Here is a 13754-nt window from a genome sequence, read left to right as displayed (position 1 = left end):
GGAAGTCTTTGTGTATACTAGGTATACCATTTAAATGGTATACTAGCAATAGAATAATACTAAAATCAGAAGTGGGGTCATTTTAGTTAGAAAAGAAAAAGGAAATGGGGGTTAATTCTTAGCGCCATGGAATTTTGGTGAAATTCTAGAGAGAGAGTGAAAATTTCCCCAATTGCGCCAATGTCACTGCTGAAATTTTAGGCGGCAAAAATGGTGAAATTATTTGCATAATTTTTTTCCGTAAACTTTAATTTCTATTCTGTTTAATTTCTTCCCCCAATTTCATAATCATTTTTCAGATCTGGTTTGTTTGATTAAAATTTTGAAATCCGTATGAATGAAGCCCTCGAATGTGGAAGCTGGGCTCACCTTGTGTATGGTGTTTGTCATGAAGTAGGCGTGGATAAGTTGGCCAAAAATTGGTAGGCGCCGGAAATGAGAACTTCTAAGGAGGGTGAAGGAGTGGTTGGAAGCAAAAGGAGGTTGCATTTAAACCAGGTATGTTTCCAAGTTTCCGTAATTAGTTGTAAATAAACCAAATATTTCATTTTTTCATACAATAAATGCATTCAACTATTAGTGGAAAAATAATTTCGAAATATTTATTAAAACGAGGTCATTCAATTCAGTGAGTAGAGACTGAGAATTAGTTATGGTATGAATTTTTTTATTATCCATGTTATAAATTTGAGTAATGTTGAAATTACGGTTTGAATTTGGTTACGAAATATGGGGAAAAAAATTAGGATAAAGATGATTGGGATAATAATTAGGATCTCAACGATGATTGGAATAAAATTTAGGGTATTGTTATTGATAAATTGTGAAATTACGGAAAACATTTTGTTAAAAGAGGAAAAGGCAATGGGGAACACGAACTCATTGGTAAACATTTTTAAGGTTTGGTATCGGAATCCTGTACCATACTCCAAATTAAACACAATAAATTTCATTATGTAGGTTCTTGAATTGGATGGGGAGGAAGAGTTGTTGGATGATGTAGGGGAATATTGTAGTGATGATGGGTTTGACGAAAATGATGGGGTAGGTGATGGTGTAGAGTCTGAAGATGGGGGAGTTGAGGAGGTAGAAGTTGGTGAAGAACGTTGGGAAGATGACGAGGATGATGTTGTGGATGATTATGATGAAGCATTAGATGAAGGAGATGAATTAGATGAAGAATTGTGTATTGAAAATGATGATGACCTGAATGAGGTTAATGATGATAATTATGATGAATCCGGAGAAATGGGAGTGGGGCGAAACACTACTTGTATGGAGGATGGAGACATTGGCGGCCCTGGTGATGGAGATGGGGTTTCAACCATTAACGCAGATATGTATACAACTCCTACGAAGCGGAACAAAGGTCCCGTTCTACCGACCCCTTCTGTTGGAATGTCTTTTGCTAATTGGGAAGCATTGAATAACTATTTTTGATCCTATGGGGAGCAACAAGGTTTTGGTGTAGTGTGTATGGGAGGGAATAAGAGCGGGGTGAAAGACAGTGAAACGGGCAAATCGAATTCCCTGAGGACCTATGTTTGGAGGTGTGAGTGTCATGGAAGGCCAAAATACCAGCGGATGGTGAATGGCAGGGTAGTTACCTGCGCAGAGGAACCAATTCTTAAGAGGAAGACGAAGAAGTGTAGTTGCCCTGTTATGCTATATGGGGCTTGGACCAAAGAGAATTTATGGGTTGTGAAGAGTGTTGTTACTGAACATTTGAACCACATTCCCACTCCTTCCAAGTCCAACCATATTTCCATGTTCCGAGTCAGGAAAATAACTCAGACAATCCTGAAACATATTGAAAATGATCACGATTCAGGTGCACCTGTGGCTCAGATTTTCAATAACTTAGCGGGAAGAAGGAATGGTGTAGAGAATATTGGTTTTACGAAAAAAGACGTGCATAATATTTTGAATAGGAGGATGCGATTGAGGCTACGAGATGGGGATGCTGTTGCAATGATAAATTATTTAGATAAAATGACAAAGGATAATCAAAAAAATTTCTATCTCCACCGGCTTGATAAAACAGGGAAGTTGCAGGATGTAATGTGGGTTGATGCTCGTAGCAGAGCCGCGTATGAGTATTTTGGGGATGTGGTTTGTTTTGACTCCACGTACTTGACAAACAAGTATGAGTTGCCATTTTCGAACTTTGTTGGGGTGAATCACCATGGGCAAACAATTTTGCTTGGATGTGCATTAGTGTCTCATGAAACCGCGGAAACGTTCGTTTGGCTCTTTAGGGCATGGTTGTCTTGTATGGGGGGTAAAGCTCCCGCTGCTATTATGACCGACCAGGATGCGGCTATGAGGAAGGCAATTAGAATAGCAATGCCAATGCCTAAAACCAGACATCGTTGGTGTATGTGGCATATTATGCAGAAGTTTAGCCGAAAATTGGGTTCGATGACTGATTTTCCCCAAATAAAAGTTGCCCTACAGAATGTCATATACAACAGTTTGACCCCTGTTGAATTCGAAGAAGGTTGGGCTGAAGTGGTGGAAACTTTCAAGCTGAAGGAGGCTAAGGAAAGCTACAAGTGGCTAGTAGGTATTTATCATGGTTTGGTACTACTTTTAATTCTAATCGTGATATGGTAAAGTATACATCATACGAAACCGCGATAACATTTTGGATTGGTACACGTTTTCATTTAATTATGTACCAAACTGCAATAAATATTTGATTTACATGTGCAATGTGGTAGGTATTTCATATATGGCATTGTCTTTGGTGAGAATGTCTTTCATGTTCAATTCCTTTGTTGTTAATTTACCTAATGACCTTTTTTAAATGTATAGGGTTGTATAATCAGCGGTGGATACCTGCATATGTGAAGCATATTTTTTGGGCGGGGATGCAGACGACTCAGAGGGTTGAGAGTATTAATAGTTTCTTCGACGGGTACTTGAAGAAGAATACGAGATTATATCAGTTTGCTCCTAGGTACTGCAAGGCCATGGAAATTAGGGCCAATGATGAAAAAGCTGCTGATGTGAACTGCTGTCGTTTTACTCGGTCTTTGGTTGGAGAGTTTGCTGTGGAGAGGAAGTTCCAGAAACTATATACGGATGCGAAGTTCGTTGAAGTCCAGATCCAATGTATGCGGGTATGTTACGTAACACCTATTACTTCGAAAGTAGTTTCTGATGTGGAGGTTGAGCATACGGTGTCTGACAAAGTATGGGTATGGTCCAAGTTCTTGAGAAAGGAAATATCTTTGGCAGGCCGGAAGCGTATATACGTCGTGATGTTCAACAAGGAGACCTCTTTTGCAAAGTGTGACTGCAAACATTTCGAGTGCCACGGCATTATGTGTAGGCACATCATTAAGGTGTTGGACGTGGAGGATGTGGAAAATATGCCTGCTGGATATATAGTTGACCGATGGAGGAAAGATATACAACGCAAGCACACTCTTGTGAAGGTTGCTTATCATGATCCTGAGAAAACAGAAGAAGTTAAGCGCTATGACCGGATTATGAATGCGGTGGAACCTGCTGCCCTCCGTGGATCACTTTCCGAGCAGAAGTTGGATTTGGTCATAGAAGGTATTATGAATATTGTGTTACGTCTTGATGAGAGTGATGCTCTTTCAGCAGTTGGTGATAACGAAGCTGGTGCACTGACTTCCGGGGGGAACAGGATGGCGATTGTTGGTCCTACGACACCAGGCTCCGTTAACAAACCTCCAAACAGCGTTGGGGATGATACTACCACACTTACCCCCCCTATTATGGTTAAAGATCCTGTTCCGCGCGGTGGTTTAAAGGCTCACAGGACTCGTGAAAAAAGATTTTTACAACCAGGTGAGAATAAAAACCCCGCAAGGAAGCAAGTCAGGAAAAACAAGAGTGTTGTACCACAAGACTTTCCAGAAACCAGCAATTGTCAGAACACTTGCCTTCCTCAACACAACTACGTGCAGCCGCCAAACACCTTCCATCCTGGTTGGGGATCCCACGATCAATATGTGAGTGAATCACATACGCTACAAATTAAACTTAAACAAATATTGATGTGAGTTTGTGAGTTTGTGATATTCTATTTAAACAAATATTGATTTTTGTGATATTTCCAGGGGTATAGTGCTGATTACCCGCCTCAAATGGCTGGGCAAGTAAGGGGGGACTATGGTATACCCTCAGCAGAACTACAACAATGGGGTATCTGTTCAACAGTTTCAGGTGATTTTTTTCGTGTCCTTTTGTACCACTCATGTTATTAAATGTTTATTAACCGTCAACAACATTTAGCTTGTATTTATTAGCGTTTGACATGTATACAGTCATCTGGAAGAGTAAGTGGAGTTGTTGCCACAAATTTGTTTCCCTCAGGACAGACAGAAATTCGCATGTCTGTGGGTGGGATTCGTATGACCCCGGAGGGTGGTGACGTACTTTTGTCCCAAGACCGTTGTGGTATATCAATGTCACAAAACATATCTGGTGGTCCAATTGCCCAAAACCTATCCGGTTTACACATGTCCCAGAACATTAATGGTGTGCAAATGTCGCAAAACTTGAGTGGAGTGCAAATATCTCAGATGTCGCAAATGTCCCAGAATGCTGGTTCCATTCGTTACTTCACCAGTAACAGCAGCAACATAGGTGGAAATTATCAAGAGGTCGGGACTCATTGTATGCCTGCAAATCATAACCAGCACCGGCATAGTTTCCAGGTTGTGAACGAAACCTCCCATGGGGATCACCGTAGTTATCAACCAACTATTAAACACTTGTTGCAGTCCAATCCGGGTTTTTTAGTCAATGAGGGTGGGTGTGGAACGCATTCTATACATGGCGCCAGTGGTAATCCAGTATTCACTCAAGACCTGCTCGGTTGTCATGACCTTACGAAGAATTAGAATTGATTTCCATGGTGAAATCCACCCAATAAATCTACCTTTGTGGTACGTTATTTGAAGTTGATTGACTTCCATCCAATAAGTCTGAATTATGGCGTGTTACCATATGTGCATTCCTCTGTAACCATATGATTCAATTTGTAACCCAATTTGGGGTTTACAGGATGTCGTAACTTAAATAAGGTTACTTTAGATACTTTCGTAAACTGAATTTTCATAATTGACACAGAACTCTGAATTACTTCGTGTTTGCTATGTACTAAACCATGTATAATTCGGTAATTTGGTACCCTACTTCGTGTTTGCTATGTTTTACAGTATTCGTGTTAGTGTTTTTGCGGTATCTGTTATAGAACGACTATTTGTTAAAGTTATAGGGGTACTACATCTTGTCGTAACACCAGTACTTTTTTTTAAAAAATAAAGACGAATAATACGTATGAAGAACAAGAATAAGACTAGTAATACGAAAAACATCATCCGCAAAATATTACATGGAAGGCAGCGCCGCCTAGGTTGAAACTATAAAATACACCTATTACATTTCCGACGAGCTAAAGGTAGGCAATGTCTGAACAACAACAAATAACTTACCTGTTACTATTACGCCATAGAAGTAGGATAAAAAAATCTACCCAAACCTAATAACTAAATACGTCATGGTGATGAATACTATGCCGATAAATACTACGCCGTAGTTAAGCTAGTACCTAACTAAGTTCTTATACTATAGGTAAAAACCACCCTACATAATAAGTACTACACACACACTGATGGGGAAAATTGTGTATAGGTAAAAACCACCCTACATAATAAGTACTACACACACACTGATGGGGAAAATTGTGTATAATAGCTCCAGACTCTGGCGCTTACAGTTCCAGTTTACGCGCAAGTGGTTGCTTCTGGAGCTTCACCGACTGCATAAATCAAATAAACGATTACAATCAACTTAAATTTTTTCTAATTGTCTACATTACATAGTTCGTATGAGACATAATAATAGCGGTAGCGGTACCATACTCACCCATAACGGTACCATACTCACCCATAAAATACCGGTATGCATTGTAATGCAGTACTATGTACACCTGTTTGGTACTATGGAGTCAACCCAATGCAGTAAGCATACCTGTTTGGTACCCTAATGGAATTACCAGACGGTGTAAAACAAAGCGTTGGGAACCGAAATAAGAAATTAAATGAAGTACCTCAAATAAGACAGTAAACAGGAGGTTGGCCGAACCCAAATCAGATTCATTGTAATTTGGTAACAAGTCGTTTCCCTGCCACATAAGGACAACCCCTCCGCATTGATTCTCAAATCATTTGGATTGATATTCTCCTGGTAAGTTGCTAATTAGCTCCTTGCAGTCGTTGTTACTTATTCGGGCTTCAGTAACGACCATGAGTGATGGATGGTGCCTTGCAAACATCTCAAAGAAGGTGGCTCTGAATGAGGGTCTGGTCATGGATAGGGCGTTCCATGCAACGACCACCGTACCTCGTGGTATGAAGGCGGAAACCTCCGTCCCAACCATAGTCTTTCCCTCTAAGCACACCTCAGTGTAAGCCCGTCGTTTGGTCTGAAAATACCTTGGAACAACAGTAATTTCCACCCCAGTAAACGTATGTTCCACACTCATAACATGAATAGCATGAGCGTTGGATGCAATGAAAACGTGGCTCCTGGAATCAGGGAAATTGTACACAGGGAGGTCGTCCACAACTACAGCTGGTCTAGGGTCTACCACAGCGAGGAGGTTGTTCGGGTACAACAACCACGACCCTTGTGCAGCAAGCCGGTTGGAACACCAATCTAAGTAAGCCCAAAACCTAAGATGCATATTAGGGTGGTCCGTAATTAAAGGGTGGTGTGCAGGCAGGATTTTACCTGCAGAGGTGACCATCACAGAACAAGGGAACATAACAGGGTGGTAAGGCAACTTACTAACGGCACAATAAAGCTGGATATTCAGGTCAGTTTTGATTGCGTGCGGCACACGGAGACCATTTTCTGCGTCTTCGACGTCGATGTAGTAGTAAGTGGTGTTGTAGTTCAATTCAGGCCCGTTTGAAGATTTTGGCTGCTCGAAGTACATTATGGCTTTTGGGTGGCAGAGTAGTGTTCGGCTGCTATCACAAACAAGGATAGATTTGCCTTTGTCCATTTTTGGCAGGTTTGCCGGTGGAGAATTTGGAAACAATTAGGGTTTGAACAGCTAGAAGGAGAAACAAGTGGGTTGGTTTGAGGAGTCCCCACTGGAAGGAGGTTGTCAACTATAAAGGGAAGTGAATACTACACTAAAGTTGTCGGTGAAAAAACGTAGTGAAATAAATTCCTAACAACCTAGGTGGGTTAAAAAGTTATTACGTCGTTTGGTACCACCAGGTTTACTGATCTTATTACTTGGTACCGCTCCAGAGTACTTTTCCAGTAAATGCAAACTACTGCTATTTAACGTTATCTGCATAATTGTTCTTATTATTGAGTGAAATCAATAGTTGAATGTTGAACACAATTTATCCGACTTTGGTGATGTTTTCGTTTGATTCAGTAGTTTGGGACACTAATATTGTCGGTATGGAACAACAGACTACTAAGAATCGGATTTTAGGGTTATGTGTTGTCGTTACTATGACTTGTATAGGACACTATTATTGTCGGTATGTAACAGTAGACTACTAAGAATTGGATTTTAGGGAAATGTGGTTTCGTTATCATAAGTAGTTTGGGACACTAATATTGTCGGTATGGAACAACAGACTACTAAGAATCGGATTTTAGGGTTAGTTACTATGACTTGTAGGACACTAATATTGTCGGTATGTAACAATAGACCACTAAGAATTGGATTTTAGGGAAATGTGGTTTCGTTATCATAAGTAGTTTGGCACACTCATATTGTCGGTATGGAACAGTAGACTACTAAGAATCGGAATTTAGGGTTATGTACAAGTTAGTGATATGTTTGAAGGTAAAGGGTGTAGGGTACTGTAATGTGTTAAAAGTCGGATATTATAGGTCTTTAATTTGCCGTGACCTATTCGACACTAGGGTGTCCGAACATTGTTAACTCATATTTGAAATGACTCCAAACCCAATATTAGTAATAAAATGTAATGATTACATTTGTGAACTTTTATTAGTATTAGTACCTCATTAATAGGTTGTTTACGTCTTACAATATAATGTGTTTATGTCTTACAATATGTGTTTAAAATTGAAAATTCTCACGTCTTAGAATAAAATGTGTTTACGTAACAATATAACAATGTAAGAGTACATGGTTGTCTTAATTTACGTATGTTATGATGTTCGATGATGTTATCCTGATATTTATATTCAAAATATCAAGTGTTATTAATTTATGCAAATACGAAAATTGAAATTTTATGATTTCATGATGACCACGATCTGTACACATACGACCATACATTACACTTAGTAAGACTATTACTACATAATTATATACATATGTGGTTATAAAATGATAATTACCTCCTAAGTGAATGAATTAGGTAAATCTAAGGTAATCGGATTGAATGGATTTTTGAAATCAACTATCGGGTTCTTAACACTACTAAGGTTTGTGAGCGTTGTCGGATTTATACCGTCATTCGTTAGATTTTCAACCCTAGACCCAAATGAGATTTGGGCGACTTCTCGACCGGGTACACATTCAGTCCCTTAACCAATACGAATAATTTACGAATGCGATTAATTAACCGATACGATTAATTAACCAATACGATTAATTAACCAATAACAAATACGATACATTAAAAAATAATTTTAAATTAAGGTCCCAAACGTACGAAATGGCCTATCCCAAACAACGTAGTAATAGGAGAATTCCAAAATTAATTTGAAACATTGAGCGGGAATTTTCCCGCCTCCCTCAGTAAAAACTCAAAAGTGTTGGAAGCTTGTCAAAGAATCTTTGACTTTGACCACCACAGCTATATAAGCCACAAGAAATTGGCCACTTCCTAGCTCATTTTAAATAATTTAAAATTAAATAACGCCGGCTAATGTCTCATAGTTCTAATTCCCTAAGGTCACCGCCGGCAAACGTGGGATGCGTAGATGGCCGGAAGATGCTCTGGTGCGAGACGATCAGTTGTCCAACATGCATCACTTGCATAACTGAACTAAGGATTTCACAGACAACCACAAATCCACATAAATTATATTTTAAATGTCGATTTTGTGGGTGGTTCCGGTGGGTTGAAGATCACAATTTAATAACAGGGGAAAACATGCTGCCATCGCGTCTTGTTGATGTTGGGCTGGACCGCGTCCTCCACCGCCTCGACAAGATTGAATCATGCATTTGGATGTTGTATAAATTATTCGTCGTTTGTCTTATAGTTTTTGTGTATTTTCTCCTCCCAAAGTAAATCGACGTTTCCTTTGTAAAAGATCGTAATAATCAATAAAAAGCGTATTTTAAGAGTTGGACAATTTCATCAATATATTTCGTATGTAAATTACATCTGTGTGTCGTATTCCCGTAAGTTTTGTTCGCGTTAATTGGGGGACTGTTTTTAGTTATTATGGATTAGGGAAAGCTAATACTACCTTTCATTGGGTCTGTCCGTCTGCAACGCTTAGCACATCAATAGACGTCGTTTTGCTCGGGAAGTCGTTCCCGGGATCACATCCTACGTACGAATAAAAGGAACAAATTGTTATATGTTTTATCAAACATTATTGAGCTACAATGAACCACAAACATACATTCCTCCCTTGTAACCCCCATTTGTACACTATCAAACATTTGGTGTTTTATATGCCCTCGTTTGGTATAGTAATACCCCAAAATACGTGTTTTCTCGGTCAAATCAGTTTTATATGGATCGAAAATGCATGGCCGAAACTGAATGGTTTGGTACACCATGTAGTTATTGTTTGTGTACCAAACCGTCGTTTGGAACCTTATCTCATACTATATGTCTATGTAAAACGGAAGACACTTACATGAAATTGTAACGACGCAAGGTGTTTAGGTTTTGCTCCCCCCATTTGACAAACGGGATCATGCCGGTACGTAATCGATGGCTGGACTTGGTTGACAGACCAAAACATAACAACACCCCCGGCTCGTCCTTCGGGACCGAATAAGTCATGTTGGTACGTCCCAGGCAGTGTTTGTGCGATAAGCAGTAGTTGAGGTTCATTTATTCTTGACTCGGTCACGATGATAATGGACGGTGTAAGTTGGGAAAATATGCGATAGAAGTGTTCCTTGAACGAAGGCCTGGTTACACCTCTAGCATTCCAAATGACCACTAACATTCCCTTTGCCAGTAGTGTCGGTGTTGTATGACCGACGTATTGTTCTGTTGATCCCAGGTGAATATGGTGGTAACCCTTTTTATACAGGTTCCCTTCACGGTAGAAGACATCAACGTCAATTGAGTGAATGTAGTTAGAGTTTTTCATGACATGAAGTCCATCGGTGTAAGAACCAAAAAATATAGGGGTTTTTTTGATTGGTACAATGTATACCGGTGTTTGGTCAATATGTAGTACTGGAATGGGATCAATGAAAGGTAAGTACTTATAAGGGATTACCTCAAACGCCTCAAACTCGGTCCTACTCCTAGCTTCCCACTCTATGTAAGCTAACAAACCAGCTGGAATACGACCACCCGAGTCTTCGGGAGTGGGGAGGTGGAATGGTAATACACGGTTGTTCTCCGTTACCATGAACCTACCGGGAAATCCTTCTCTGTCCGATGTTTTTGAAAATATTGCCCGTACGATAGTGTCCCTATCAACGGGGTTCCACTCCTCTTCCCCTATGATCTCGTCATAGGTCTGAAAGTAAAAGGTACGATTTATATCCAACTCATATCGCAAACCCGCAGCCGGGGAGAAGTACATTGCTTCGCGAGGATGATATAGGAGGTTCCTGGTTGGGGACGTTTCATTGCTTACACATTGTTTTAAAACGTTTTGGGTTGGTGATTTTGGCATTAGGCTTCCTTTGATTAACAGTATATGGGGACTTCGGGTTTGATTGTAGGGGAGGACCTCAAGTCAGTCAGTCGTTAGTGATAAGTAGGGCAACTGGTAACTTTAATTACGGACGTTGGTGTTAAAGTACGCTGTAGTTATTGCATTTCCCCTTAAAATTTTATAATACATAAACAATACAAATTCAGATACTTTGACCTTGTATTTTTTCCTCGTATTTTTTGTGAATAGTACATTACACAAGTAAGTTTATTTTATGTCTTTTCATTAATATACTCTAGTTACGCCAACTACCCTTTACTAAAGTTGTACTTGGACTTAAACCCCAACCACCAACACAGGTAATCATTCATTGTTGCATTCCTTATCCTGTACTTCTATAATTAAAATGAGGCATTCCTAGGTTTTATTTCATTTTGCATCCAACTTTCTATAGAGATTTAACAAGAAACTACTTCCAGTCATGGCGGGTGGTCCTACTCGGAAAGAAAATAAAAGGTAACTTCTGCTAATGTATGACCTTGTTCTGTTAAAGACAAATATGTGATAAATACGGCTTTTTTGTTGTGTTTATGTTTATATTACACCATTGACATCTATTTATTTTAGTTTATTAATGTCGATCGTACTTTACTAATACGGAGTGTGTACTAAATCGCTTGGTATGGTACATTTGTGTAAATATATTTGCAGTCATGGAAAAGGCAAGGCAGCTGAACAGGAAGAAACACCAAGGACTAGGAGGTATACAGCCAGGGAGAAGGGAAAGGCCAAGGTAATGGATAGTGACGAAGTGTTAAAGGTCATGGCTGATTCCGGCCAACGCGACGTAAAGGACGTCGTCGGGATCCACACGGTACGTAAAAGGGCTGAAAGCCTTGTCTTCCCCCACCTTCTGGCAGCTGTGTCTAGGAACGGGGATGAAGCCATAGGTGGAATAGACTTCAACCCTAAATGGTCGTACCTCACACCTCTCAAGATAGTTAGTGCAAGACGCTTCAGGAAAGAGGCGTACTGTTTTTTATATTACTTACTAGATTCGTATAAGATGGCTTTTAGTTTTAACCTGAACAAACTTAAAAAAATCATCCTTAAGTGCATGGAAAATGATCTTTTCTACCGCTACCTTGTCAAATTCTTTGAGATGTTCAAGCCCTTGAAAGGGTGGTTGGATGAGGTCAATTACAGGTTACAGGTACATGAGACAGAGTCGGGTCCATTCGGCCTACTAGTGCTTGGTCGGAAATACATGGGTTTCAAAGAAAGGGAGACCACGTTCGAGTGGATGAATTTCGGAAACGAGGATCTTTTTTACTACCTCTCTTACGATAAAGACAACTACCTCCATTTCAAGAACGAAATGATAGATCTGAATGGGTTGGAGACGATGAGTGAGTTGGATTTACTCCTTGAAAACCCTTTTTACTCTACGCATAACTACCCTGCTCATTACGATCAGCAGATGGAACTGGCCTACGCTTCGAGATGTTCTAAGATATATTATCACGACGAGGACATGGTGTACTTTCACCCTGACTCAGCTGATGAGTACGATAGTTCTAACAGCGACGCAAGTGAAGAAATTTGATGCTAATTGGTACCTACACTTCGCTAATATGGGTACCAAATGATGCGGTTTGGGATACACAAACATTACGTAATCGGTGTGTCCTCGGTAAGTTTATGTTTTTTATTCTGAAAGTGTTATTACTTTAGCCCTAGGAGGTTTGCAAAATTCTCCCAAAAGCTTGTATTTTTTGGTCGTTTTCAGTAAGGCCCTAGGACTGTATTTGTACTATGTAATCGGTATTTGGTACACACGGTAGTACCAAATAGCCAATTCGTACTTTATGTGAATTTATATGAGTTCACAATTAATATGTTATTAACATTACATTTGTCATGATAGTCTAGCATTACTAATAAATAAACCTTGTTCAATTTAATACAAATTCTAACATTATATATCATAATACAACACTTAAGGAATTTAATTCTTCAGCTTACACAACACTGATTATAAGAATATAGCCGACTACGAATACAAACCAATATAATAAGAACCCTAGTTGTTTATAATTGTTGTAGTTGACTCACCCTCAATCCTTGCCATCTTCATAGACCCAACTCCGACGTACGGGCTACTTTTTTCTTTCTTGACACGTAAACCACCGGCTGTACACAAAATTGTAAGTATGAGTTACATAGTAGACGTCGAATTAGGAAACGTATTGAATATAATTGGGTGCGTCCTCATTTGAACTTATATACTCTTGGACTTACTTAGCTACCTACCCACAACATTAATTTGGAGAGGCCATCGCACAATCTAAAAGTGTCCAGAAATATTAAGGTGGATTGCAAAGATGATACTAGTGTAGTTTGTGTTTGGTACCACATTCGTAAAAGTTATTAAGAAAAGTAGTAGAAAGGTACAACTACATGCACGGGAATGGAACCCTTTTCGACCTTATTACGGTACTAAACTCTCAGATTAAGGTCAAATTTCATGTAAAGGTAATCAATGTCGTTTCAAAGGGCATTTAATCTAAGTAGAGTATGTAGAAAGAGGGGTGTTGTACGCTTTTTACCTCAAATGTGAAGTTGAACAACCCGCTTTCTGCCGTGGAATCATCTTCTTTGTAAGATACGAATAGATCGTTAACGCGCCACATAAGAACCACCCCTCCACACTGATCTATGTTATCGAACACTGCACTCTCGTACTTTCCTGGTAGGGTAGTTATCAGTTCCTGACAGTGTTCGTCGCTTATCCTGGCTTCAGTGACAATCAAGAGAGCCGGGTGGTGGGTTGCAAACAGTTCCAAGAATGTCGCCTTGAATGATGGCCTTGTCATGGACTTAGCGTTCCATATTGACACAAT

At 39.6% G+C, this 13754-nt stretch overlaps 2 protein-coding genes across 2 annotated transcripts; both read left to right on the top strand.

Moving 5' to 3' along the window:
* The first annotated feature begins 1476 nt into the window (after positions 1–1476).
* LOC130461456 (protein FAR-RED IMPAIRED RESPONSE 1-like) lies at positions 1477–4040 on the top strand. The gene is made up of 2 exons (XM_056829570.1): positions 1477–2566; positions 2818–4040. Exons 1-2 carry the CDS (start codon positions 1477–1479, stop codon positions 4038–4040), a joined length of 2313 nt encoding a protein of 770 aa, XP_056685548.1.
* Positions 4041–4147: 107 nt separating this feature from the next.
* On the top strand, positions 4148–4883 carry LOC130461455 (uncharacterized). The gene is made up of 2 exons (XM_056829569.1): positions 4148–4203; positions 4305–4883. The coding sequence occupies exons 1-2, from the start codon at positions 4150–4152 to the stop codon at positions 4881–4883; spliced, it is 633 nt and encodes a 210-aa protein (XP_056685547.1). The 5' UTR covers positions 4148–4149.
* Positions 4884–13754: the final 8871 nt, after the last annotated feature.

This window comes from Spinacia oleracea, chromosome 5, assembly GCF_020520425.1.
Source record: "Spinacia oleracea cultivar Varoflay chromosome 5, BTI_SOV_V1, whole genome shotgun sequence".
NCBI lineage: Eukaryota > Viridiplantae > Streptophyta > Magnoliopsida > Caryophyllales > Amaranthaceae > Spinacia > Spinacia oleracea.
Note: the sequence above shows the minus strand (reverse complement) of the source record. Positions and strands in the feature narration are given on the sequence as shown.

Coding starts and splice junctions, on each gene's coding strand:
- LOC130461455 (XM_056829569.1), top strand. CDS start 4,150: ATGGTATACCCTCAGCAGAACTACAACAATGGGGTATCTGTTCAACAG. Junction 4,204..4,304: donor TATCTGTTCAACAGTTTCAG/GTGATTTTTTTC, acceptor ACATGTATACAG/TCATCTGGAAGAGTAAGTGG.
- LOC130461456 (XM_056829570.1), top strand. CDS start 1,477: ATGGGAGGGAATAAGAGCGGGGTGAAAGACAGTGAAACGGGCAAATCG. Junction 2,567..2,817: donor AAGCTACAAGTGGCTAGTAG/GTATTTATCATG, acceptor TTAAATGTATAG/GGTTGTATAATCAGCGGTGG.